Source organism: Malurus melanocephalus, unplaced genomic scaffold (genome assembly GCF_030028575.1).
Source record: "Malurus melanocephalus ecotype Western Australia unplaced genomic scaffold, MMel_1.1 scaffold_37, whole genome shotgun sequence".
Classification (NCBI taxonomy): domain Eukaryota; kingdom Metazoa; phylum Chordata; class Aves; order Passeriformes; family Maluridae; genus Malurus; species Malurus melanocephalus.
Window position 1 is genome coordinate 2,610,387 of NW_026623269.1, and position 27,510 is coordinate 2,637,896.

The following is a 27,510-nucleotide window of genomic DNA, read 5'->3' on the forward strand; positions in this document are numbered from 1 at the left end:
AGCCCCAGCCTTCTCCCCAGTTCCTAGGCAAAAACACAGACTTGAAGCTACCCTGTCAACCCTTGTATCCAGTGAATCCTGGATAAGCTGCAGCATCTTCATCCTTACTTTAAATAGACCATTTTTTCTCCATTCCACTTGCGGATCACTGTCCCCAGTTTTGCACCGTATTTGAATTCTGTCACTCGGCCATTTCCAAAGTAGTCACTGCCTTTGATGGGCTCTCCACCCAAGTCAATTACCTGGTACAGGAAAGAAAACTTGCATCCATTCTTGTTTCACAAAGACCTAAATGCAATGCACAGCACTCAACATTATTTCTCGCWTTACATTGAGAAAAAAGTATTTAAGTATTTATGTTGTGTAGATCAACACAAAGTCAGTATAAGACACAATGGACACATATAAAAACATGAATGAAGAAAGGAAAGGTAAAGTTGACAATCTGTGGTGGAGGCATTTTTAAAAACAAAAACTACCTAAGTCTGCAGGTAATCTGCAAGTAAATTGTGAGCTCCTTCTGGGGTAAATTGGATGAAGATGTATTATTTTTCTTCTGAAGGAGAAGGCAAAAGAGATACGAAAGATAAAGATCAATATGAAGGAGAAAACAGGGATATTACCTCCTGGTAAATGAAAGGTTTAGTTCCTGCAGGAAACCATTCAGTATTAAGATCTTTCAGCTTGTCCAGAAATGCTCTTATGTCCCCAGGCCACATGTGCTTGGCAGCATCGATSCGGAATCCTGCCACGCCAATTTCAATGAGATGGTTCATGTACTCAGCAACCTTTGAGCGCACATAGTCCTTCTCCAGGGCCAGGTCCAGAAGGCTGACCAAGCGGCAGTTCCGGACCTGTGCAACGGAAATAAAAAAAAACATATCTGTGTATTACACCAGAGGAGTGGAGGTGGGGTAGTGGTTAATAAGGTTGGATTATATTTAGAAGAAGGAGTGGAGTGATTTCCAGAGTGAAGGCATTTGTCTTCCCAAGTCACCATTGCACATGATGAAGCCTGATAACAGCTGAATACCTTCCAAAGGGAAGTGGTGAACAAATTCTTTGGTTTACTTGGCTTGTGTGTGTGGCCTTCTCATTCGCTGGCCAAGTGACTAAGCACAGGTTTTGTGAGGCACTACACCCTTTGAATGATCTTACTGTAGAGTTCATAGAACATGTTTAAAAGAAAGAGAGAAAAAGATTTGAAAATTTTGCSAGAGGAAGTTACCTGATACATATCTCCATAATTTTCAATGTCTCCACTTCCAGTATTACATTTGCCATCATTGAAATCCCAGCCAGAGTATGGTACAGCTGGAAAATCTCTGTTTCCAGTATTAAAATAGCTTCCACAGGTAGAATGTGTGCCTGAGCCACCTAGAGCCCCACACATGTGGTTGACAACAGCATCCACATAGATACGAACCTGGAAAAGCAATATATGCATTTCAGTATATTTTGMAGTGAGTGTGAAGTGATAGCCAGGGCTTCACCACATCACTATTAATTTTTTTCCCTTTCAGTTTCTTTTCAGTTTACACCTCCTTTGTGGACAGCAGCACATTCCCTCAGCTGAGACAGTACTTCTTGCTGTATCAGACACAGATTTTCAAGGCACTTACTCCAACATTGTTGCATCTGGTCACCATGTCTCTGAACTCCTGTTCGTTTCCTGATCGAGTACAGAGCTTGTAGCTAATAGGCTGGTATCTTTCCCACCAGGGTCTGTTCGGGTTCGTAATAACAATATTTTCATTTGGAGGTGAAACCTGCAGATGAAATTACATACTTTGGTAAGAAATCAAATGGTTTTATTTCAGCATTTAAAGGGCAAAATCTAGACTCAGGACCTCTGCCCTCAGAGGCAGGTTAGTGCCCAACCCAGTCTCTCTCCCACAGCAGAAGCTCAGGTCTGTGAGATGTTTGTCYTGTAGATTCATTATCTTGCAGCCAGAAAGACATTTTGGGTTGTTCCTGCGGGTTACCCAGGTCCAGCACAGAACTGCTTTCAAGAACATGTGCATGGAAGGRCTGGAGCCACAGGAATTATTTTTACCTGGAACAGTGACAGCTTAGGAAAGCCAAGCCTCARTGCTTATACGCTTCCCTTGAAATAAGGTAAAGATCTTTACCTTTTACTTAGCTTTCAGGGGAAGCCTTTCAGAGGAAAGCACGTCCCTTTGATCTGCTAGAGATACACCATCATTCATTGGYCTTAGGGTTGCTTCTAACAGCAGTTACTACTTCCAGCCCTCCCTCCTCAGAAGCTGACTGTCTTCAACTCAYGCATTTTGACTTATTAATTTTATATTACAATGCCATTTTCCTGCTACTCACAGGAAACAACTCACCTGAACACCTCCAAATCCATTAGGAGCTAAGTAGCGCTCACAYTCCAGAGCAATATCCTGCCAGCGCCATTCAAACAGATGCACAATAGATGTTCTCTTAGGGAGGGTGTTGGGGTTGTACTGCCCCCAGCAAAGCCCTGCAGCTGCGAGGAGGAGGACGAGGACTTGCATGGTGCCTTCAGTGTAAGGCTGTGATCTTTCCACTGGCTATTTATGTGCCTGCAAGATGACAAAGTTCCCACTGCAGGTGTCAAAATTCACAGGGATCAGTGTTATCAGTTATTATCTAGCTAGCTCAATCATTCCTTTGGTTTGGTTTTCTCCTAAATTACCCAACAGCTGAAGATAAAATACCTTTTCACAATGATTACACACGGTCATAAGCAAGGTGGTCTGTGAGCAGTGCACCCAAATCCAGAACTGCACTCTTTTCAATCATGTAAATAAAGATACTTTATCAAAATATTCCAAAACATTACACATAGACTCTCAAAGGAGTCTCTGGAAGGAAGAGTGGGAGGTGTTTGAAAGATGACTGGACACCTAACAGCACAAGGAGAATGAGTGGGTTTGCCAGCATTTAGAGGCTCTCAGGATTAGACTTGAGTTCACACCAGGATACCTGAACAACCCCACCTAATCAGTGACAGATTTATCACACAAGAGGTTGTGAGTCTTCACTARATGAATCCCACTGGTGACTACAAACACCTTTTCATACCTGATGTTTCTCCAGTGCCATTGCCCAGTCCCTGCTAAGAACTGTTACTGGTTTTTTTTCCATACAGTAAGGCAGAGCAGCTGTGGCTCTACCTGATTGTAAGTGATCAGAGCTTCATTTGCCTCTCCAGCAGACACCTTGCATAAGGCTTCATCTCATTTGAAATGATCAATGATTCATCWGAGCCAAGGAACAAAATCCAAAATCAGATGCAAATGATAGTGCAGRTGAGTTTTAGCTGCCTGTCCTGTAACAGCATCTGAAAGCTAGAGCTGTTGCCCAAGTACTTTCTTGCTTTTCCTAMAATTTCCTCCTTCAAAAAAACGACAACTTTTGACTTTTCTTTATTAAATTATTTCAGGTCTTCCTTTGAAACTGACTTATAAGATCAAGGTCTCAGCAACAATCCTCCCTGAATAAACTTGAGTCATACTAACCAGAAAACAATACTCAAGAGAATACAAAGACCAGAAAATTACTGCCATTTGATTAATATCTGTGAGAGAAAAAAAGTTCAAAAATATGTCACAGCTAATCCAGAAGAAACATCAGGTACAAAGTGCCTGAACTCCTTCTGGTGTGCTCTTTCTGAAACTAGCCAAGCCAGTGTGTCACATTCATCATTCTCTTTCCCAGATTTGGTCTTCAAGGCCAAAACACACAAGCAGATCCCATTTTTCCACCTGTTCATTTTCGTATCACAGACCTTATTAAAGGGCTCTTTTTCACTACTACGATGAAATAATAAATTATTGCAAATGACCTTGCTACTCACTAACAGCAAGGAGCCAGTGAGTGATTGAACCTTGTGATTACCAACTCAGGGAAAACAGACGCCATCATTCCTCCATATTACTGAGGGCAACTAAATGTGMCTGAGGTTAATTTTTACATCACCTTTCCCTGTGGAGTCCCATTGAAATGACAGAATGTCACTGMATGACTCTCAATTTCCAATGGCATGTGTTTTCCAGTGAACAATATGCTGCTGTCAGGCAAGAAGACTATGGACCAATGCTCAAGACCCGATGCAAGGAATGGCAAAGCTACTGGCAAAGGGGACTGGGAGACCTCACACAGTCCATGCAGGCTATTCAAGGGGGTTGCAAAGAAATGCTGACTTAAAGTCAGCACAAAGGGCTGGTAGGTGGCCTTTATTTTAGATAAACAACTGTGTCATTGTGTGCATCAGCAGAGAGTAACTGTAACTGTTTACCCCTCTGTTAATTAACACGTTTGAATGTCTCCTTGATTCAGCCAGACCAGCATGAGTAGCACACATGGCACAGCATGAAAAATGACATAAAGTTAACAACTAACAAAAGTGTTTTGAATGTAGCACTGGGCTTCACCAGGTTTCAACCCACATATTCCTTTCCTATAACAGGGAGCACCCACCATCCTAATGGTGAGCTCTTTATAGGCAGCAGCAGAGGAGATCAAGTCAGTATTGGTGTAACAATAGAAGATGTATGGTTTTGATTTATACAAGCACAAGCTGACTGTGAACCAGGTACAGGCTTGAATGATGCCACAGGCTAGAATAACTGACTGGCATGGACCAGCTTTCTCTGACCCAGGCCCCTTGTTTGGTTTGTCACACAAAAAGGGAAAAACTTGATTTAAATGCCATTTTTTATTCACCAGATAGAGAGAATGTATAGACCAACAGAAGAAACGCATTTTCAACTGAGCTGTTGATATCAACTTGAATTGTGCCATGCTTCAGCACAAAGGGGTCTTCTCTTGGTTTTTGGACATCCTGTCAATTCCCAGTCCTGCTTGCCCTTAAAGAGAACCTACATTTCTACAGAGCAGAACAATTTTAAATTAAATAATTTYTATCTTCCCCTGTCATTTTTATTAGTCCCTTAGCTGAATTGAAGTGCACTTACAAATGCATGCAGCATTTGCAGRTGGTATGTATATTTGCATGTATAGTAAACGGTATATATCGTATGTATATTTATGTGTATTTGCATGTATACCTACACTCCCAGACCTGCACTGGCATCACCAGCTCTCATCTCTGTACAGCAGCTGCTCACTATTTCATTAGTATTACAGCTAACACATTTTGCTCTGTCTCAGTTCATGCAGTGCTGAGAGCCAGGACATTCTGCACATCTGTTTGCTGTTAGCAAAAATACAGAGGAGAAGCAACAACACATGCACAACACATCTGGTTACAATTTGGCATCAATGTGAATGGCAATGAACGGGTCTTCAGCTTCATTSCCAATCAGGAAATTAGCCGTGCCATCAGCAGCAACATGAACTTCAAYTGCTGTACAGAAGTCACCTTCCTTTTGCCCAGAAATGACATCACAGTAAGTGCCAGCAGGCAGACCAGTCTGCAGAGTTACATTCAAGGACCTTTAGAAAAGAATGAAATGCAGTAAGGATTATGAGGACTCTCAAATGCTCTGCAAATCATACTGGAGGTCTTCTCAGATGTTAAGTAATTCTGGAGTTATCCTCTAGCCCTTCTCTGCACGCTGCAGAATCTATTCAATAACTACCCCCTTCAAACTGCTCATCACCCCAACATATTTCTAAATATTACAGACCTGACATACTATCATTCTCTTATTATTTCTTTCTAGTGTAAAAGATCGCAATATAGTTTTTAAACCTGTCACACCTGCAATATATCCCCAGGTTCACAAGTCCCCTGACTGCTCTAAGTTCAGACTTTGCTGGCTGACCAGGCTCAGTGACAGAGCCAGCTTTGGAAGTGGGAAATAGCAAGACCACAAGGACTAACTGTCAAGAGTGAAGAGTGTCTCTGGTAGAGTGGAAAATGAGAAGTTTAAATTGGCAGCTACTGAGGCCTCCATCAGAAAGACCTGGTCAAACTAGCAATACTTTAAAAGGTTTCACTACAAACTTCATTATTTAAAATAAAAATAATAATTTATTAAYAATAATATTAAATAATAATTTATTTCTCTGACTTACCAGTCATCATTATTGAAGATGATGAAGCCTTTATTACCACGGCCAAAAGCCACTTGATTGCTGCCATTGTCCCACCAGTTGGAGAAAGGCTCACCATCCACCACATTACGGAACTTAACCATGTTCCTGAAAACACACAGCACGCCTGTCACTGCACCTGCAACAGCTCCAAAGCCACATGGAACAGAAAAAAAAAAAAAAGCAATCTCTTCTACCCCTTGTTCCTCCCCAGTGCCCTACTTGATTTGACGCCAGCGGTGTTCACAAACCCAGCCGTTGCCACAGGTCGTGTCCTCGTTGATTGTCACAGGCTTTATGGAGCCATCCGAGTTACTTGGGGGTCCAACCCAGTCATTGATGTCCTGTCATTRAAAACACAGGTTTACAACTTCTGACTGAAAATACAAAGAGCCCATCTGGAGAGCAAAGCTTCACCAGTTTCACCAGCTAGATCCGACACGGGACAGCTGTCAGTGAAATCACTTAACAAACTGAAATGCACTGGACTACTTCTCTGACCCTGTTCTGACCCTTAAYCCCMATGGAYGCATCTTCAGCATCACAAGCTCACCTTTCCATTTTCAAAATRTCTTGGCCAGCGAAAACTTGACATCACACGTGTGAACCCRTATGGATGGGCAAGCATGAAACCAACTGCCATTTTATAGAGCCTGTTTGTTGGACAAACAAGGAATGAGACATGGAAGGAGGAACCTGCCAGAGAACAAACAAGCACAAGAAAGAAGCATCAGCCAGACATGAGCAATCCCTTACCTGGCATCCCAGAAGGTGAGAATAGAAGCTCCGCCAGCCCCGTGCCCTCTCTGGTTGTCGTGATTATCCACAAAGACCAGGGCTCTGTCGGAAGGCACAAAGCCCCAGCCTTCTCCCCAGTTCCTAGGCAAAAACACAGACTTGAAGCTACCCTGTCAACCCTTGTATCCAGTGAATCCTGGATAAGCTGCAGCACCTTCATCCTTACTTTAAGTAGGCCATCTTTTCTCCATTCCACTTGCGGATCACTGTCCCCAGTTTTGCACTGTATTTGAATTCTGTCACTCGGCCATTTCCAAAGTACTCGCTGCCTTTGATGGGCTCTCCACCCAAGTCAATTACCTGGTACAGGAAAAATAGAGCATTTCTTTCTACCAAACCAATAAAAGACATTGCCTCAGACTTTGGGTTAACCAAGGGGTAGTACTTGAGCCAATTATGAAATCCGGCCTTCTTGCAAAATTGTATTTAAAGCTATTTTCTCCTTTTAGCTCAGCCCAGCTGTGAACCTCTTTTCCATCTCCATCCTATTTCTCCTTACACTGCTAGATCACTTAGCCATAACTAAGGCTTGGGCCATACCAACTTTATATTTAGTATGGTTACCAACACCTCTGCTTCCAGGAACTGAGCAGCCTTGTTTCACTATGGAGCTAAAGAATATTTCTACCTGACCTGGCTTTGCAGGCAATATACTAATTTAATAAAGTGTGTGTAGCAAGCTTAGCTTCTGCTGACTGAAACCAACAATTATCTGATTATTCCAATTTGTTATTCAAATGTAAAATACAAATTTGGAATATCAAGTAACAGTTGTTATGCCACCGGAAAAGAAATGTTGATTATGGTCTGAAACTTTATGTCTTCTGTTGCAATTTATTATCCAGAATTTAAAACTTAGGAAATGGAATCTCTTTTAAACCAACAGAATTTTTACATTAACTTCAACATCGTAAATTTCATCTCAATAAAATTTCCAGATTACCTAAATCCAGAAGGTCCAATACAAGCAGGACATTTTGCACATCAATTACTATTCATGGGCAGATTTGACATTTGTAGATTATGGTAATTAAATATTCAGGATGATTTCTATAGATTTGCTTTGGCTCAGCCCAGGCAAGGCATTGCTTCCCATGTGTGACCAAGTCTATACTGTGCTTGCAAGATGCTTGTAAAGCAAAATCTAAAAGAATGGGGATTACCTCCTGGTAAATGAAAGGTTTAGTTCCTGCAGGAAACCATTCAGTATTTAGGTCCTTCAGCTTGTCTAAAACCGCCTTGACATCGGCAGGCCACATGTGCTTGGCAGCATCGATSCGGAATCCTGCCACACCAATTTCAATGAGATGGTTCATGTACTCAGCAATCCTGGAGCGCACGTAGTCCTTCTCCAGSGCCAGGTCCAGAAGGCTGACCAAGCGGCAGTTCCGGACCTGCACACAAATTCTGAAATGAAACATTTTTCACCTAATGAACTTAATGTAGTGTTCTACACACATTTTGAATATCCTTGCCTATGTAACAATGCCAAATAAAACTTTCAGTAGCCTTTGTTCCCCATGCATGTCTTTGCCTTGGGAAGTCATCGACACAGATGCTGCATTAAGAAACTGCTTTTACCCCTCTTTTTTCAAATTGAGACCAAAGAAAGTTTCCAAATTACAATAAAAGGCAAATAGTAAGTTCTACCTTTTTTAACACACTAAATAGATTTTATGAGCTTTAAATTGTCTTTATTAAGTAACTAAGCACATTAGTCTAAATCTGAAATTAGCCATTGTCTCAAGTACAGCTATCTCTTTAAGAAGTAGTATTCCTGATAGCAACACTAACCTCTGTCATTAATTTGGATGGTTTTACATGAGACTTTTTTATTCCTTTTAAAAAATGTCTCACTGTAAATGAGAGCAAAGAAATCACAGTGCAGGAACAGATGTACATGAAAACTATAGTTGTAGGTTTACCTGAGATATATCATGATAATTCTCAATGTTTCCACTTTTAGATTTACATTTAGGATCATTGAAGTCCCAGCCAGAATAGGGCACAGCTGGGAAATGTTCAGTCTTTGCATTGAAATAGCTTCCACAAGTAGCATGGTCACCAGCCCCAGCATTCGCTCCACACATATGGTTGATTACTGCATCCACATAAATGTGTACCTAGAGAACAGTATTCACATTACAATTTGAGAAAGCTACTTCCCACAGCATCACTAATTAATGTTCTCTCTCGCATACCTCCTGCCCAATCCCCCTATTTCTGCTTGCTTGTTTCATCCAASATTTCATTCATTTTTTTATTAGCATAGAGCAATGATGATAAAACATTCAGTTCAACAGACAGGCAGATAACACTGCATCCATTCTTTTAAATGTAGAATCACTGCTTGTCTATGCCCTTGCACTGTAAACACCAGAAGGTTTTAAAAGTACTGACTCCAACATTGTTGCACCTGGTCACCATGTCTCTAAATTCAGTTTCATTTCCAGATCTTGTGCATAGCTTGTAGCTGACAGGCTGGTATCTTTCCCACCATGGTTGTTGGGGGTCAGTAATGACAACATTTTCATTTGGAGGTGAAATCTGTGAATAAAACAATGACACTTGGTAACAGGATATTGATAATGGTTAATTTGTTTGCCCAGTATTTTTAGAGAAAGAACATAAACCACTTAGATCCTCAGTATCTTCTGCTTACACTRTAGTGGGCTGGAATAAGACCTAGGCCTGGCCTTCAACTGGTAGAAACATAAAATTAGGTCTGTGGACAGAATGTCCTAATTATCTTTGTGGCTGCAGGCCTCAAAAAGAAGCRTCTGAAGTTGAAGAACTAGATCAGYAGAGGAAGGAACTGAGAGCCTAACAACTGACGTAACATCCTGCCTTTAAATTGATTCAACTCCCCATTTTTGAAATGCTTTGGATGAAAGCATTCTTGACCTAAATCTTACAAGTTTCCAGGTGAATTATACCTTTCTTTTACAGACTTTTCAGGATACTTTTTAGGTACCAAGCTTTTGCTGCTACCTCCAAGCCTCTGGGCAAAACAACCTGATCCCACCCACTTCTCAGAAAGATCCCTACAGCCTCTTGGCTACCAAACCTTCCTGACCAGTTCAACAAGTCATCATCTGAAAAACAATTTCTTGAGACTCTGCCACARAATSGATTAAAAAGCTATACAGGCATATRGCACAGTCTGAGGAATCAATTTTAAATCAATCTGGTCTGTGTACCTGGAAAGAAGGCTGCAAAGAAAAGATATTTTATTTGAAAACTRTGGGAAAAGTTCCCTCTCAGGCCAATTTGCAATCACTTAGGCTACAAGAGAGGCAGACTTCACACCAATTTTTCMTAAACTGACAGACAAACTCCAACAGTTTCATAGGTGGCTGTTCTCCTGCCATGCTACMCCACCCAAGTGCCAATACTGGTTCAACAGGAACACGTCTTTGTTGTTCAGATGGAACTGAACTGTCCCTGTCACACAGGGACACCTTCACCAAACCTGTGACAATTCAACTCCGCCTGCTCATGCCAAGTTCCTACTAAGAAGGGTCTCRGTGGCTTACTGTGACACTGTGCTTTACAGAGAGAAACCTGCCAGTCTGGGTGAACACTGAGCAGCCTTTTGTAAAACCTTTAGCACTCTCTTTACTCTGTTTGGGAGCCCTTTTTTTTAGTCATAGTTTCAGTCTACATTTATCTAGCTCTTTAGAGCTTCTCTTGATTTAAATAATATCAAGCACATAAACACAGATTACTCTTCACAGCAGTAAAAAAAAATTTAGCAAGTGATGTGCAACTCTAATTCATCAAAATTTAATAGCACAGAGTGCAAAACATGCACTTTGGAGCAATGAAATAAATTCATGYTTACTTTTTGGTAGCTGAAGAATATATTTGTCAGCATTTACTACTTCCATTACCAATTTCTATTTCTCTTTCCCACTACCTGTCCTTTAGTGAATTGAACATTTTCTGTGAAAAATAAATTAACACCTATGTAGCAATTTTACTACCTAGTGATAGGAACAGACATACCTGAACTCCTCCAAATCCATTAGGAGCTAAGTAGCRCTCACACTCCAGAGCAATATCCTGCCAGCGCCATTCAAACAGATGCACAATAGATGTTTTCCTAGGGAGGGTGTTGGGGCTGTACTGCCCCCAGCAAAACCCTACAATTAACAGAAGAAAATAGATACCCATCCAGTGTTCTGGGATCAGCTGTGCTTTTCTCACTGTTTATGTTCCTGCAAGAGGGTATAGTAGATATTAGAAAAAACACATTTAAAAGAAAACATCCATCTCTGCCATCCTATTCATTTAACTTCATTCTATTGTCACGCTGTATGAGAAACTGGATGTTATCTAAACTATATCAAACTCTCATACTCACAGGTTTGCTATGYGAAGGAAACCAATCCTTTTCCTGATTTAACATACACTTGGAAATGCACTGCCAAAACCCCCAACCTGCTATGATACAGGTATCCAGATCTAAGTTTATATAAAATCTGACATGACTTCTACAAAACAGCCCTCATTTTTGCACCAAGGAAAGGATTATCCATATCTCTCAGGCAATGGAGCTGCACTCTTTGGAGCAAATTTAGGCACAATATATTCCAATTTATAAAGTGTAGAATCTGCCTTACAGAGCCCATTGCTATCAGCTGTCACTGTTCTTCACAAGCAGGTAGTTATTTAGAATTAAACATTTGGTATATTTAGCTTGCTTTTCTACTTGTGAAGAAAATAACTTTAAGACAATAATTTGCTTATCTTCAGTAAAGTATACAGATAAATTTCAGCCACAAGCAGTTGTCCTGCATGCTTGCATTTACATGAAAGAATGCCTTTTTGCCCTGATAGAGAACATACATTAAGAGAAAATAAGCTAAGAAAATTCGATCTTCTCTGATGAGAGAAGCCTTTTATCAGCTTGGCAAGTTTTACTTACAGCAGTAAATACACCAAGCAGTAAATTACACAAAACAGTAAGAATAATACACCTTGACCCAACCAGCTCCATGGCCTAGTGCTTAAAGAGAAGATCCATATAAATTTTAATTTCTCTGAGATAGGTTCATGGCTGCTCTGGCTTCAATATAAGCAACAGTAAGAGAATGGGGATGTTGAAATCCCCACACTACAACGGCTCCAGCTTCAGAATGCTTTTTGAAACTTGGAAAAATGGCAAGAGGCCATGTAGAAGAGTGCAATATTGACTGGAGTACAGAGAACTTGGGAGTGAAGAGTCTCTGCAAAGMTTTACGAAACAAACGAGAACATCTTGTCTTCAGCTGCAGCCTGTGCYGTGAAGCCCAACCACCATCGCCAACACACCAGCAAGTTTTTTAATTTGGAGAGGGCTGACGCAGAGCTGCTGAAGCAGCAGATGGCTAAAGACTGTCACAGAGAAGCACAGCAGGGGCCCTGCCCCTTCCAGCGGCTGCCCAGAGCACGCCCTTCGGCATCCCCGCCTCGGCCGCTCGTTCAGAGCCCCCCCATGCCCGGCAGGGCGGAGCTCGGCCGGTGCCCGGGTGCTCCTGCCCGGCGCAGAGCCCGCAGCGGGACAGAGAGCGCGGTGGGAACACGGTACGTACGTGCCGGGGCCACTCCGCCGCCTGCCGCCCGCACCGGGACCGTACCGGGACCGCACCGCCCCTTCCGCCGGGGCACAGCGAGCCCCCGCCCCGTCACAGCGACAGCGACAGCGCGGGACAGGCCTGTCCAAGTTTCACATTACACACCATCACGCTGATTCAATATAAAATTTCYTTCTGGAATGTATTTGCTCCCAGGTTTGAGAATGGAAAGATCTCTGAACATACACCTCCCGCACTTTTTAAAGAGTATTTCTGTCCTTGAGCATAGCACCACCTTGATGTCAATCCTACTTCGGCGCTTTGAAAATTCACTTGTGGGCCTTTGTGCAMTGTTTTAATAACTTGGTCCTGTACRTGTAGCTCAACATGGGTGGCAGGACATGTTACCATAGAACCATTGAAGCACTGAAGTCGAAAAACTTAGGGATCGAACAAACAACCACACAATCCCCATGGGAATGCAGCAAATAAGCTACAAGTATTCAGTAAAAGTATTCCAAAATAATATGCTAAACCAGTTCACACTGAAAAAAAAACCAGCAAAGATACACCTAACTTCGGTCCAGGCATCAATACTAGTGATTTAGAGTGCAGCTGGAATGATGACAAATCTTTTACACCAGCCAGTTCCCACAYCATCAAACATGGTTTAGTCATGGAATAACTTTTTGTTTAAGTCCATTGGACTTGCTCTTGCCAATTAAATGTCACTGCAATGTTTCCCACATGGTTTCAGACAGTTTTACCAACATGCCCAATATGTAGCAAATTCTACTACGTGACCACTGATRGTATCGCCCTTCAACATGGCAGGGACCAAATCTATACCACTTTTAACTGCTACTCTGATTTTAATAATTTCAGTCTCACTAGTGACAGTTTTCAAGTTGCAGATGAACAATGCAAGTTAACTGCTAAGGAAAAAAAGTGCCCAGTTTCACAGTACAAATTCAGGTCAGTGTACCAGCCCTCCAAGACAAGAAGAYTGTCCCACTCAAAACTCCAAAAATAAATGTCAAAGTTGAAAAAGTTGAAAAAATAAGAGAAGGCAGAAAAATGAAGAGAAGGGAAATAATTTATTAGATTTCACAAGCAAACTAACATACATTTCTGATGTAAGTTCTTGTGATACTTAGAGATATGTGGAATCTGTAAGACGAGAACATTTATTCTCTGCCTTAATACTTTAGAAATGCTACTACGCACAGTTCAAGAGTCCTGATGAATACACTGCTTCTTCCCCAGCTTGATAAGACTTGAAAGAGATGGAACACAAAAGGGACCTGGAACATCACAAAGGCATGTTAAAACTAAGAACTACTAGAAAATAGAAGTGTTATACTGGCTTCTGTCAACTGAATTGAAAGATGCTTAGTATTTTAAAAAGTGCTTAATGTTTAAAAAAATACAACTTAATAGATGCAGGCTGTAGTAATTTTATATTATAGAAAATTAAAYAGTAATGTAGTGTGAAACCCACAAGAAATATGTAAGTTACTAGCAACAACACTACCTCAGTGCAGAGAGCAATCTAACAAAATCCAACCAACCAACCAAAAGGTAGCAGTAATTAATAGTTTGATTATTAGTCCAACTCCAAATATTTCATTSCAAGATATTGTTAATTTTCTTCTTTACTCAAAAAAAGACAAAGTAAGGAATGTATAAACTAAATCAACTACAGATTGTTTCTCATATACCAGGGCAACAGTAATCAAATTATCTAAAATATGGTCAACCCCTTAATATTCAGACTGCTCTGCAACATATTTYAGCCAACATATTATTATATTAATATGTATTTAAAGTAAAACAGGGTAAATTGGTCAGTGTGAGCTCTGCACAGCTTCACACAGATCACCTTGTATGAGCTAGAACTGATCCACTAAGGAATGGGACCACAAATTGTTGAGGTCTGAGGAAGAAGGTGAAGGCCACCTTTTATGACCAGGAACCTTCATTGTGTCTATTCACACAATACAGACAATTTTCCCCGAGTCTGCTTTTTAAAATTACCACACTAGCTCAAGCTTAAAACATGTTAGCTCCTCCCCGCACCTACTCTATATGAAAACCTGAGATGCAGTTGAGTGCTACAGGAAACATTGCACAAAAAAAGGATACAACAAGAAAGGATACACTCTGCATGACAGTATTACTGCAGTATTTACGCAGGAATGTTTCTAAAGAAGAACAGCAGAATGTGGTTTAATTTTATTTGATTCTCAGTATTGCACACACATAACTTTATGTTACCTAACCAAAGCACATATGCCTCTTTGATAAAAAACAATTCTAACTCCTTATGAGATTTAATGAGGGCTGTTGAGTCCATCAACACTAAACTTCATGTTAAAAAGTAAATACATTTTTTTGATAACTTGAATTGCTAGGACACCAGCAGATTTTTCCATTTSCTTGAAGTCTTTGCCATTTTACAGACTCTTTTAATTCCCATCAGGTCCAAAACCCAATAACGTTTCCATTTAATGCCAGCTTTCAAACTATTTCTTCCCTATGAAGACCCTTCAAATTCAGTTTCTTCTACATAACTTTTCTTCCAAAAAAAGCTGTATTTTAACTACAGGAAAAAGTTATTCTAAATAGTAAGTGAACTTYTTGCCAGTCCATCAAAAAGACATTTCAGTCAGCAATGAGTTATGCAGTGCTTTTATAAACCATATGTATTATTTTCTCAGAAAAGCCTTTGTAGAGAAAATTTTAAAAAGCAAAACAATAACCTTAGACTCAGGTTTTTATCATGGACTTTTGCATCATAAATCAGTGTCATCAGAATATTCCAGCAGGAACATGAAGAAACAGGGTTCAGCTTAATCATTAGTTGGGAAATTAAACAAGTATTTTTAATTAAACCTCATTGATCTTTAGAAATCTGTGTAACTCCATGGCCCATTCTATGACTGTGACACAGAAAGAGTCAAGGTAAAGGAGAAGTTCTGCCCATGGCACATCACACCAGTGACACTTAGAAAATGCCAACTCTGGTACGACTTTCAGATGCACAATTAAGTCTTGACTCAGTATGGTTTTGCCCACTCTATAAAAAGCTCCTGAGTTGACCACCAACATAAGGACAAATAAGAACCTTGTAATTTTCTTTAAGCAATTGAAGTATTTAGCATGCTCAGTGAATTCAGAATTAATGTACCAAATAAGTCGAAAAGACATGGAATTCCTAAAAGAATGAAAGTGCTCAGGCTCCATTCACCAGGCTTTCCAATAGCTAAAATGGTTATTTTTTTTTCTAATATAAAGAAACGCTAGTAATCTTCTTATTAGACACTAGATAAAATAACATAAATAGGGGTTTTTTTCTAACAAGAAAGGAGTGAGAAACAAAACTTAAATTTTTCGTAAATACTTGATCCTAATAGAAAAGTTTAGCCAGGGCTCATTTATCTCTTTTCAAYGACCAGTACAGAAGCATGCCTATAAAAAAAGTGATCTTTAAGTTGACAAAATACAGATTTTGCAAACCACAATCAGCAACACAAAATAGGAACGAAAACCAAACAGCATCTCAGCTACAATGGAAACAACCTGAAATATAATCTGATTTGAAAAATCCTTAGATAATGGATAGAACAAGGAACCTACAAATAAAGTAGCTGTTAGAAATATTACCATCCTAATAACCACACTGTGTGCTTTACAACCAATCTGTAAAAATCAAAAACAACTGTTCACATCCTCTATTTCAAATTCCACATTTCTTCAGAATAACAAGGATCAAACCTCCAGATTAAAAACACACCATGGATTAAACAGAATTTTTCATAAGCAGTCAGCCTAAGATTTCAGTTAATTTTATTTTAAGCAGAGGCATAACCTGGGTGATCTCAACTGTAACCAGAAATTAAGTTCAGCGCCCTTCAAATTTGAGTTTGCTCATGTATCAGATGGTGAAGATTGAAAAGTGTGTGCTTTTTATTCTTGCACCAGTTACTTCACATGGTAATTCAAGAGTTCACTATGCAAATGTTTTCAGGCCATGAAACCACTCAGTTAAATAAGAACTGATTTTTGCATATAAATGAAATACTCAGATCAGGTAGCAGTGAAGTAAAGCCACATGTTAAGAAATAAAGTTAAGTAACAATTAACTTTCTGCTAAAAGTTACTTTCCCCTCATGTTTTAATAATGCCAAAAATAGGGACCTACACATTCCAAACAAAGGCAGTCTGTTCAATGCAACATTAAGCAGCACTTTCTGRCAGAATACCCTTCACTAATTCAGACAACTTTAAAGGATGCTCCACAGCACTACAAACTCATTTTCTAAAGGCAGCAAAGCCAAAGATCCTTTACAGGAAGTTTATTGCTGGAACCAATTCTTCAGGATCACTTTACAATGGCAGGGATGGAAGGGAAGGAGTTAAGAGGCAATGCTTTTCAATACCAAATCTCTGGAAGATAACTAAACTGTAAGTGGTCYAATTCCACAGAATTATCCTGCTTCCCAGATTAGGGTTTAAAGAAATTCACAAGTGCCCTGCAATATCAGGATTAGGAAAATATCGGTCTCTGAGCTTTTAAACAGAGAAAAAAAGCARTGTTTTAAACTTACACCAACTATACACCTTGCACTTTGTTTCTCTGATATAAGCACACATTTAAGAAATCTGTATAGAACACTTCCTCTCCATCATCAGTATTGCTAAAGAAGCCATTAAAGMGACAGTAAATAAAACCAAACAAACACACTAACAAAAAAGCCCCAGCCCAAATCTTKATTTTCACTTTCRTGCAGGGAGTCCATACCTTGTGCARTGTTCTACTTTTTTCTTTTCCCTTCGTTGGCATCTTGTTTTGGTCTAGCTGAACGAGCAAATTGCTGAGATTCTGTTAAGGACTACAAGTGTTTATGATAAGTAGTAGTCAATCAAGAAAGGAAAAAAGGATAAGTAGTAGTCAATCAAGAAAGGATTACTTCTGTAAATTAGTCTAGAAAATGACCTTTATCTGTGAATCAATTCTACTACAGTATCAAGTATTATACAACAGTGTCTATTAGTCAAAGACTAGGACCTCACTGAGACACAGTAMACAAGATATTAGTGAGCCTGTCCAAGAGTTTGCAATACTAAATAARTAAGGAGAACTAACTGGGAATGGGTTAGATACAAACAGATTAGCTACAGTAGGATAAATGCCGGATGTTTACAAACTCCCATAACAGCATGTCAATTCTTAACTTTGATGTCTCAGTATTAGGGAGGAAAAATAGTAAAATGGATGGATAAAAAGGTTAATGTAAGTATAAAGAAAATGAAATTAACTATAAAACATTTAAGTGAAAAATAAGAAAGGACTTGCAGAAAAGAAACAGTGCTATGCAATCAAAAGGTGACAGTTTCAGATGGAAAACCAGTCTAGAGACCACTGACTCCAACAGGAACACTTCCTATGTTCTTGAGTCTGTAAACACAGACCTAAACAACTCAAAACCCTTGTATTTAATTGAAATACCATGGTCATRCAAGCTAAATTATATTTTGTATTTGTCTTTGCAGGATCAAAGTGGTAAGATTGGAGAATTTTGTTTTTAAATAAAGCACGTTTACTTTTCTATTTTAGAAGAGGTGCCTCTACTTTTTTTTTCAGCTACCGTACAACACCACACCATGTTACACTGACTGATTTTCTTAAAGCATTTCCTTTTCTGCAGAGCACTGTGACAGGAGAACTAGAGACTGACAGAGATTACAAAGAATATAATGTAAATRCTTGAAGAAAAGGATACAACCACCATGGGTTTCTCAAATAAGACATATCCATTTGCTTCTTTTAATGCTTTAGCAGCTGCTTTTTCATTGGGAAGTCCAATGAAAGCCTGTCCCTTCATACGGCCTTCTTTCATCAAACGGATATCAAACCTAGGGCACAATGCAGAAGTGGGAATYACTCAGGTTTAACAAACCTTTCAGATTTCACAGTACAAATGTCATTCTTATGCTTCAAGTTGAAGAAATAGCAGAAACAGAAGCAAAAAATAAAAGTAAGAATGATGTCCTTGGAGACCATTTTGCCTGGRGAAACCATTTACTAAAAAACAATATAAGACTGCAGAATGGCAAGTTGGTGTGCAATACTACTAAAAAAGACAGATGCAAAATGATCAGATACACACAATCATCTACACTGTTCCTTCTGCCACATAGCCAAGAAAACCAAATTTGGGAACAAAAGTAGAAGGGCAAAGTAAGAGTCTTCAGTCACTGTTCATAAAATAATTCTATTTCTATACCTGTGGTAAATGAAGTATCTCAGGTGTAACACATTTTTGTTTATGTAGAAAGATAAAAAATATGACTATTTTCAAAATCACAATTTTCAGCAGTGTCAGAGAAGTTAATATAAAAGGCTTAATTTTTACTAAGTACCAAATGAACTCACATATTGCGCTCCACCTCTGATTGGAAGTCAACGTATCTTCCAAAAATGAACTTGAGATCCTGAAATTAAAGTGCACGTGTAAGAGAAGACCTAATAAAAAGCCTTTCAAATAGTTATTTAATTTGCTTGTTTACCTACCTTTTCTTGAACTTGYTTAGCTAAATTCTTCACATATATCCTGCAATTTGGATCACCTGGCTCATAGTTTTTGAAAACAGAAAATTTTTCCATTTCTTGAAGACAAAAAATAAACCACGCTTTAGCATATTTGCACTGCATACTTGCTCAGCATAATTTATGATGGATTAAGAAAATAAACATTTAAGCTATTTGTTGCAACAAATCAAAAAGCTATKACTAGATAATCTTTCTCACAGTTATACCTTCTCTAGAAAGCCTGTTTTTTTCTAGATCCTTTCTAGAAATAAATTCTGATGGTATTTCATCATCCTCCTCTTCAGTTTCCATTTTATCATTTGAGCTAGGAGCTGGGAAAATCCTTCCAAAGCCTGTATTATTGATTTCTTCTGTTGTTGCATTAAGGTCTGAAATTTCAACAAATGATGTAAGTGGTTTGGATGTTTATKCACAAGAGGATCAAGAGCCAGCAAGAAAAGCATACTCTTTTTCAGCAACATTTTAATAGAGCAGACTTTGTAAGGCAATTTGAATACATCCTTAAAAATAAGTCTTAATCCCTAATTTGACAAAAGCACCTGTTCTGTACAGTCCTATTAAAACCCATGTAGTACAAATAAAGGCCATGGCACACCCCAGTTAGCAGAAAACTATCCTTGCTTTTCAAGCCTGTATCCAKTTCAATATTTTCTTTTAAAGAAATCAAATATTACTGTAAAGCACCAAGAACCACAGATTAACCATAACCCTATAAAAAGTGATCACACCTCATTGCTATCATTGCCCAGCATTTTTTATGGCAGATAATCAGTGCACCACAGAGAAAGGGCTTGGATGCTGCTCTCTAAGAGCTGGAAAAGAAAAATCTAAAATTAGCCCAATATATTCATTTACACCATAAAATACTGAGAATGCAACTGTAACATTTGCATTTTAACATTTAAAAGACAGTGCAATTCCCCATAAACCTATGGAGCATGTAAGAGAGACCTTTAAAATTCTCTGGATCCTTTCCAAAGCTTGTAAAGGGAAAAACAGCAAATACAAACATGATGCAACTTGGTGTTGAAAACTCCAATACAATAAAGGAGAAGAAAATAATTGCCTGGCATAAATTTCACTGAAGCCACATGATTTTAACATTAAATACATTTGAAGTACGAACTCTTACCATTTTTTTCTTCTTTTTCTGAGTTTATCTGAAGAACAGCTGGGATCTCAGTACTAATATGAAACTCTATTTTTTTATGGCCTATGTGCTGTGGCTGCTCAAAGACATCTGAAGGTGACAATGTAGGATGCAAGTTACTGTTTAAAACAACAAAATATTAATTAAAGACTTAGACACTGATGAATGCATGGTCAAACACAAGATTTCTTACAGCTGTATTTTATGCTGTTGTTTAACACAAACACATGTTCTCCATTTCATACATTTCATCCAACAGAGTTCAAGGTGATTAGAACACTGCAAACATACCGCAGGTATGTCTGGTAGTGGGAACAAAACCAAGGATCACATACGACGTCACAATACACACAAGCATTTATTAAAAACTTCCATCAACTTAAGTATGAAAAATAACTGGCCTTGCTGCTGCTCTCACCTAGTGTGTAACATAAAAAAAAAATTTAAAAATATAGCAAATCATTTAGAGGAAGCAAGCAGCTATTAATAAAAATGCATCCACAATCATTCATCACTACATAGAAATATTGCACTGCTGTCTACTGTGGCATAGAACTGCAGTTCCAAAACCCAAACTTATTTTGAACCAAGTTAGTTTCTACTCTTCCAGTCTCTTACTTTGAACATTTTGTTTTAAGAAGCAGCTCAAACAATTAATCCAAATTGCTTCTGTGACAGTTGTGATATGAAACTAGTTACCTTTTAATGGAAAGGCATTTCTATTAAGTTTGATAGGAAGAAAAACCCAGAGCTTGAATCAGGCACACTTTACAGATTAAGGGTRTTGCGCAGATTTCAGAGATTAAAGTTAGAGGAAAATTTGGATTTTTAGAGCAATAAAACCAGTAGGATAAGGGATAAGGGAAGGACAAGGGAASACCATCTCCATTACAAAATCTACCTGTCAGTGAAGGATGCTTGTTTTGAGGCAGCCACACTAAAGTTAATGTGATACAAAGAACACAATTTAGTAAAATGTGTAATCTTCTCAAAAAGTGCAAAAACCACAGAAAAAACCACAAACCTGTGGGAAGTACACACAGGAACATTCAACATGTCTTTAATTCTTTGCTTTTTTCTAACACTACGTTTCTTTGTGTTTATTGGTCTTTTAGGCTGAAGGGTTGCTAATTCCATCAACTTGGTCATTCTAAACAAAAATAAAAACAAAAAACCAAAATAAAACAAAATGGTTTACAGTTTATTTGAAAATATTGATTTTGAAAACCCTCCCCTTTTCCTTAAAGCTCTTGACACAGAACCTTTCAGAATATAATTATAAAACTAGCTACCTTATAACTGAAACTGTAACACGCAGCAAATCAATATAACACAGAGAACTTAAGGACTGACCAAAATGGTAATAGATCCATGATGCCCTTCCTCCCCCAGGCATGCTCCTTACTCGGACACTGAAGCTGTGAGAGAAGCTTTGATGCCCAAAGGTGAACCTGATTTTATAACACAATTTCCAMTCAACAGGGATATATTTTTTTCCAAATTATGTGTTTTTCCAAATAGAGCATAGGGACTTTCTGATTTACTTTTCAGTTTAGACAGTGAAGAAAAAAGCTGCTTTTAAATTATTGTTAAAGACGAAAAAAAATATAGCTATGATGTAATTCAGTGTCAAAACTCTAAGAAAATCCTCAAATATTGTCACCATTAGCAATACACACTGATGTACGAAGAAGATTTTGAAAGTTTTGAAAGACATGCACACAMAATTTAGGCTGAGTAGTCAATTTAGTAAAGGTGTGGAAGAATGAAGACTTCAGAGAATAAATTAATTACTGCTGAGTTTTTTAGTTGGGTTTTTTTTGCTTTCAGCAAAACCAAAACTTTGCAAATGACTGTAAAATGCATACCTCTCCTTTTCCTCATCATTATCACTTTCATATTCTGATTCATCCCCACTAGACAGTTCTTCTTCCTCTTCAGGCAATGGAGGCTCTTCAGGAGGCAGAGGTGGGATTGGGGGAGGTGGCACAGGCACTGGTAAATATTCTTCATACTAATTATGGGGAAAAAGTTTAAAATACCAAACTTTTCAAAGCAAAAAACCCAAACATATCTTGTTTTCTTAGTAAAAACAGTCAAAGCAATAAATTATAACTACACTACTAATAAAAAGCTTTCCACAAGCAAAAAAAAATTCGCTGCATTCTGAAGCCTTACAGTGAACATTTCCACTCTTTAAGTACAGCAGCCATGGTCCTAGATTTTCACTTTGTACTGAGTTTCAAGAATATTCAAGAATATTCAAGAATATTCTTTCCCAAGAATAATTTGGTCAAAAAAGTATGGGTGGAGCCTTAAGCTTCAAAGCCATCTCAGTTTCAACAGTCTAAAGATTCCAGTGTTGCTGCCACAGAGGTACATTTCTTTGTTTCWAGTACAGTCAAAAGGATTTCTTTAGAAGACCAACATGTATACATCATACCCAGTGAAATGCAGCAGTATTGGCTTTAGAGAATCCTCCAGCTTTTAGAACTCATTTCTCCTACCATGCTGCTAACATTTTAAAATGAAAATCAATTCTACAGTACTGAAAACATATATTTAAAAAGTTACCATAGGAGGGCGAGCAGTAATTGGTCCAAAAGGTGGAGGAAGATTCATTTTATTCATTAGATGAAGTACCTGAAAATATTGAACATAAGTAAKGTTTTTTTTAAATAAGTAAGTCAGATTTTCTTTAAATAAATGGTAACCGTTCCTTGATAAGTAAAATAGCCAATCACTCCTGGCAGGTGTAAATCTGCATAGTTTAATGCTCATGAACAATGTGAACCTGCACTTGAGATCCAACRCTAATGGTCAATATGAGCAGCACCCTAACAAGGCTAATAAAAAAAAGTACAGCATCATCTCAGAATGAAATTCCAAATACTCAAGTTACATCCAGTTAGGAATAGCACATCCAGTTAACTCTTCAGGGTCAGTTAAGTAAGCTACCTCTGGTTAATAGAATCTCATTACCTCCACAGAGTAAAAGTAAGCTTGATTAACACTATCACAGAAAAAACTTAATATTTACAATGACAAAAACAATTATTTCTGTGGGTTATTAAAAGAGGAAAAATGTAAGTTTTTATGGGTTTTTTTCTTTTTTTTACTTACCTGCACATAAAATTTGGGCACGCTTGCCAAGGCATTTGCTATATTTGCTAGAATTGCACTTGAAGGTGGTGGATACAAATACTTGAGGCAAGAATTGATGGGAAAGGTGAGGCTGAGGAAAAAAGAATAAAAACAAGACACCTTAACGCTCCTGCCACATAATTACTGGTAACAATTAATGATTACTAGAGGCTTAACTATTGATTACATCTGAAGCAACACTGAAATACTGTTTCCCCTAGAATAGTTTTGGGCCACTTACAATGCCTTTAACATCAAGGAGTAGTCCCCAATGAATGACAGATTTACTGGGCTTGGGCATAATGAAAGGATCAACCCAGGTGGAAAACCTAATGTAAATGGAAACAATCAACATGTCCAAAACCAAAAGCACAGCATAGCAAGCTGTACAAATATAAACTCAATGCTTGAAGTGCTGTATTAGCTTCCAAAAAYTAACTTCTTCCTGTATGCAAAAATGCAAATGGAAGGGGGGAGGAAAAAGGAAGAAAAATCTGGAAAAACATGTCAGTGGTATTCTGCTGTTAACACTGGGACAACCTCAGCCCTCCAACCCCCCTGAGATGGCAATGCATAGTGCTAGAAGGCTGTTCAGCAATCCACAACTTCASAGCTCAAAGCACCAGTCACTACCCAACTGTGAGGATTCTGAACCTGAGGAACTGAAATTTCATCTTTATGACAACTCCTACAGTTATGTCTGTGAACAGTAGCAAACGAGGAAACAAAACTCTTGTTCAACAGYACAATAACATATTTCAAAATAATCTGTAAGAGAATAAAATAACACGAATAAAAACCCGAATACTAACCCATGGTTGGGTGCAATTCCATTCTCTATCTTAACACAGCTTGGTTCTATCTTCTCTTCTTCTTTCACTGGTTCTTCTGAACTAAAAAATAATTTAGTCTTAATTAAAACAGGGCAAAATTTAAGTTCCTTAAGTATGCATCATCTATTAATAAATATTAAGAAATAAGTTAGCATAGGCATTTTTAAAATATTTTACCAATTGTATTACATTATTAATGACACCTGTCATTAATTCTTCATAATTAATACATATGGATAATTACAGTAGTCACAGTCTTCTAAAATAAATATGTAGATTTAAGTCTCCCTATATTCAAACACTGCTGACTTAAATCCACTCACATGAAAAGAACTAAAATTATTTATCATGCACTTTGTTCAGAGACTATAAACTCAAAGGCATTAAATAACTGATTTGTTCATATTCAGAAAGTGGAATAAATAATTTGAAACCTCTACTACAGTACTTTTAATTAAACACTATCACATAGTTTTTTATCACTTGTTTACATATTCTACAGGTAATGACACAGTTCCAATGGGAGGAATGCAGTTCTCCTATTAGAAGCTAGAGATCTGTTTGATAAAACTTCCATGTGGTTACATTTATCCTAAAAGTTACAAGTACTACCAAATCATCATGAATACGGAATTCCTTTTCCTTGACCACAACACGACAAGTAAATTATCATGCACATACCTTTTGCACTTGTCTGAGACAGAAGGCTGGCTAAGTACCTGTACACTCTCTTGCTCCTTCGCAAATTCAACCACTAACGTGTGACCCAAAAGTTTCAGCTGATGCAGTCTTGATAAAGCCTTCAGGTAATTATAGTGAGAAAAGAAAGAAAGGGAAGAGGAAGAACATGAATTGTGTGTATCACTAGGGCTGAATTTTATGACAATTAACACAATTATGCAGGAGACAAGGAAACTTTGGTTTATAGTTTGTATATAATAAATGCACAGACATCCTAAACAGGCTCTGATCAGTCTCAGCTCGGACAGTTTGCTATGCTCTATGAGACAGGTGGGATCAGACGACTTCCACAAGCCCTTTTCAACCCACCTTTCTCACCACTCTGTGGAAACATTCAAGAATTTCATCAAGTCCTGCATGCAAAGCCTGAAACAGAACTCGAATACTACATTGTGCTGCTTCGTTTCTTCCTAGCACTAAGTACCGGATGATTTGTAAAACAGAGCACTGGCAATTCAGAAAACTGYTTTGCTAAAACATTCACTCAATACAAACCTTTGCAGCTGCATTTTCACTGGGAAAGGTAGCAAAAGCAGTATGTTTCTGGAAAACAAACAAACAAAAGTTACACTGTGTTCAAAACAAAAGGTAAGAGATTGCATGAAACACCTTAAGCCACAAGCAATTTGTTAGCTCAAGTTTAYATATTTGAAAGCTTCCAGACAGGAGTCAGCTAACTCCCACTCGGGGCAAAGATGAAGGACTAGAAAACATTTTCTTTAAGAATTTAGGGAAAGTACTTCTTGTAGTCAAAATTAATCGTCAGTTTGAGGAATTCAGGGCAGGTTTGTCTTTTTACTAATGAGCAAAAACCATCATAAACTGAAAGAAAGTACATATGGATAAAGAGTTCTAATCTTCCAAAACAGAAAGTTTCAGCATCGCACMGAACGTTCCCATAAAAGCAACTCCTAAAAATAATACTATTCCTGATACAAAAGTTGCAACTATTGTGCTCTGAGCGTTTGAATGATTTCTAACTTTTCTCCCAGCTTTTAGGTTTTAAAAGAACACTAGCTTTCCAAAYTAAATCCTCACAGAATACACAATTTATCTCGAAATTAAATTTGCTTTAACAAGCTTTATTACTTCATCTGCCACTACATGATTCCGTACCCAAAATTATTGTTAACAAAATCAGTATATTTGATATCGTATAAAGAAAGTGTGACCCTGACAAAAACCGCAGACATCGTCTGTCTGCAGTTCTGCAGAATACAAGGCTCTTTACAAACAGCATTTCTCACCAAACAAATACATCCATGTTTTTGTTTTCTGGAGGAATCAAAAAGCAAAACAGAGATTTCAAGAGACACACCGGTGAAGCTGCATCCCTACACACACGTGCCAAGAGGCCCTTCTGCTCTACTCTTCCACAGCCTCACGGCTAACAGCAAGAGGCCAAAGCCGCGGGCACAGGGCTTGCGGCGGGCGGGCACAGGAGCCCGGAGCCAGCGGCAGTACCGACCGCCCCGCGGGGCTCCCGGGACCCCCGAGCCCGCCCTGCCCCGGCCCCAGGCTCAGCCCTGCGTGCGGCCCGCCCCGGCCCCGGTCCCGGTCCTCACCAGCCGCCCGTGGTCCGACAGGACGCGCACAGACACGGCCCCGAAGTGCTGCAGCAGATCCTCCTTCTCCGCCGCCGTCAGCTCGGCGGGCAGGTGCCGCACCAGCAGCGTGCGCCCGCGCCGCCGCGACACCCCAGGGTGTGGGGGCACGCCGGGGTGCGGCGGGACGGGGCCCAGCCCCGAGCTCAGCCCCGGGCCGCCCGCGGGTCCCGTCCCGCCCGCCCGCAGCTCCTCAGGGCCCGGCGCCGCCATTGCCGGGGCCGCCCCGCGCCGCCGCAACCGGGGCGCAAATCTCGCGAGAGCCCAGGCAGGGCCGGGGCCTCAGGTCTCGCGAGAACTGGCGCCCTGGCGGAGGCGGCGGGCAGCGCGCGCTGAGGCGGGCGCGAGCTTTGGGCAGCCGGCAGCGATGCTCCCAATGGAGACCGGACCCTTCCCTTTCCCTTCAGCGCTTAGCAGTTGTTCTACAGACCAAATCATAACAAGCTTGCTCTCAAAAGTGCCCTCTCCTTAGCCTTTAGCTGGAGAGGCTTGTCCCTGCCTCAGCTGAACGGCGAGGTGCTGAATCCTGGCTGGCACGGCCAGTGCCTCAGACCAGGAGAAGCACAGCCATAATGACACTTGTGAGGGGACCCTGCAGCGTGGGCAGTGAGGACGGGCAGATTCCAGCCGCCCACCACTGCAGCAAAACAGGCGGCTCCAAAGGCTGCCTTGTTTGCGAGGCCATGGACTGTGATCTCAAACGGCCAGGGGAGAATCCCAGCCCTGACTGGTGAAATCTGTGCTCACCACACCTAATTAGCTGTTTGCCAGTTGGCAAAAGCACTGCATGSCTGTGTCACTGTTGCCACTGGCTGTGAGTCCCACAGAGCCGCTGTGTACTGGGCCAGGAGAGCGCCCAGGGATGCCCAGACTCTGGCACTGGGCTGGGGTGCACTGGAACCACAGAGAAAACATGCTTGGTGCCTGCTGAGTAGGGATGGGTGCTTCTTACAGCTCTCCATAGGAAAAGCAAGGCCTTCAGTCCACAAAGTCCTSAAGCCCCTTTGTTTTCCTG

The 27,510-nt window shown here is 39.7% G+C and overlaps 3 protein-coding genes across 5 annotated transcripts in view; all 3 read right to left on the reverse strand.

The window, feature by feature from the left end:
* LOC130572510 (pancreatic alpha-amylase-like) overlaps positions 1–6,097 on the reverse strand; it is a 7,462-nt gene extending 1,365 nt beyond the window's left edge. The window contains exons 1-7 of the mRNA XM_057364224.1: positions 6,034–6,097; positions 2,352–2,570; positions 1,623–1,769; positions 1,229–1,426; positions 624–854; positions 109–242; positions 6–23 (exon numbers count right to left, since the gene is read on the reverse strand). Of these exons, the coding sequence (XP_057220207.1) occupies positions 6–23; positions 109–242; positions 624–854; positions 1,229–1,426; positions 1,623–1,769; positions 2,352–2,522 (899 nt within the window). The 5' untranslated portion in view covers positions 2,523–2,570; positions 6,034–6,097. The remainder of the gene's footprint in view (positions 1–5; positions 24–108; positions 243–623; positions 855–1,228; positions 1,427–1,622; positions 1,770–2,351; positions 2,571–6,033) is intronic.
* Positions 3,638–12,508, reverse strand: LOC130572549 (pancreatic alpha-amylase-like). Its single transcript, XM_057364290.1, has 11 exons — positions 12,426–12,508; positions 10,858–11,069; positions 9,250–9,396; positions 8,775–8,972; positions 8,013–8,243; positions 7,016–7,149; positions 6,808–6,930; positions 6,605–6,704; positions 6,274–6,395; positions 6,034–6,159; positions 3,638–5,448 (listed from the first exon to the last, which is right to left on the reverse strand). The coding sequence occupies exons 2-11, from the start codon at positions 11,023–11,025 to the stop codon at positions 5,259–5,261; spliced, it is 1,539 nt and encodes a 512-aa protein (XP_057220273.1). The 5' UTR covers positions 11,026–11,069; positions 12,426–12,508; the 3' UTR covers positions 3,638–5,258.
* A 977-nt stretch (positions 12,509–13,485) lies between these two features.
* Positions 13,486–26,734, reverse strand: RNPC3 (RNA binding region (RNP1, RRM) containing 3). 3 transcript variants are annotated; one of them, XM_057364287.1, is made up of 15 exons: positions 26,457–26,734; positions 25,387–25,434; positions 24,832–24,950; positions 24,130–24,210; positions 23,297–23,408; positions 22,748–22,816; positions 22,042–22,187; positions 21,198–21,323; positions 20,156–20,292; positions 19,230–19,391; positions 18,985–19,079; positions 18,847–18,905; positions 18,194–18,326; positions 17,212–17,284; positions 13,486–13,711 (listed from the first exon to the last, which is right to left on the reverse strand). In XM_057364287.1, exons 1-14 carry the CDS (start codon positions 26,706–26,708, stop codon positions 17,225–17,227), a joined length of 1,599 nt encoding a protein of 532 aa, XP_057220270.1. In that variant the 5' UTR covers positions 26,709–26,734; the 3' UTR covers positions 13,486–13,711; positions 17,212–17,224. The 3 variants fall into 3 exon arrangements, with proteins under 3 accessions (XP_057220270.1, XP_057220271.1, XP_057220272.1); XM_057364288.1 differs by having other exon boundaries at positions 13,486–14,611; XM_057364289.1 differs by lacking the exon at positions 19,230–19,391.
* Between the last annotated feature and the right edge of the window lie 776 nt (positions 26,735–27,510).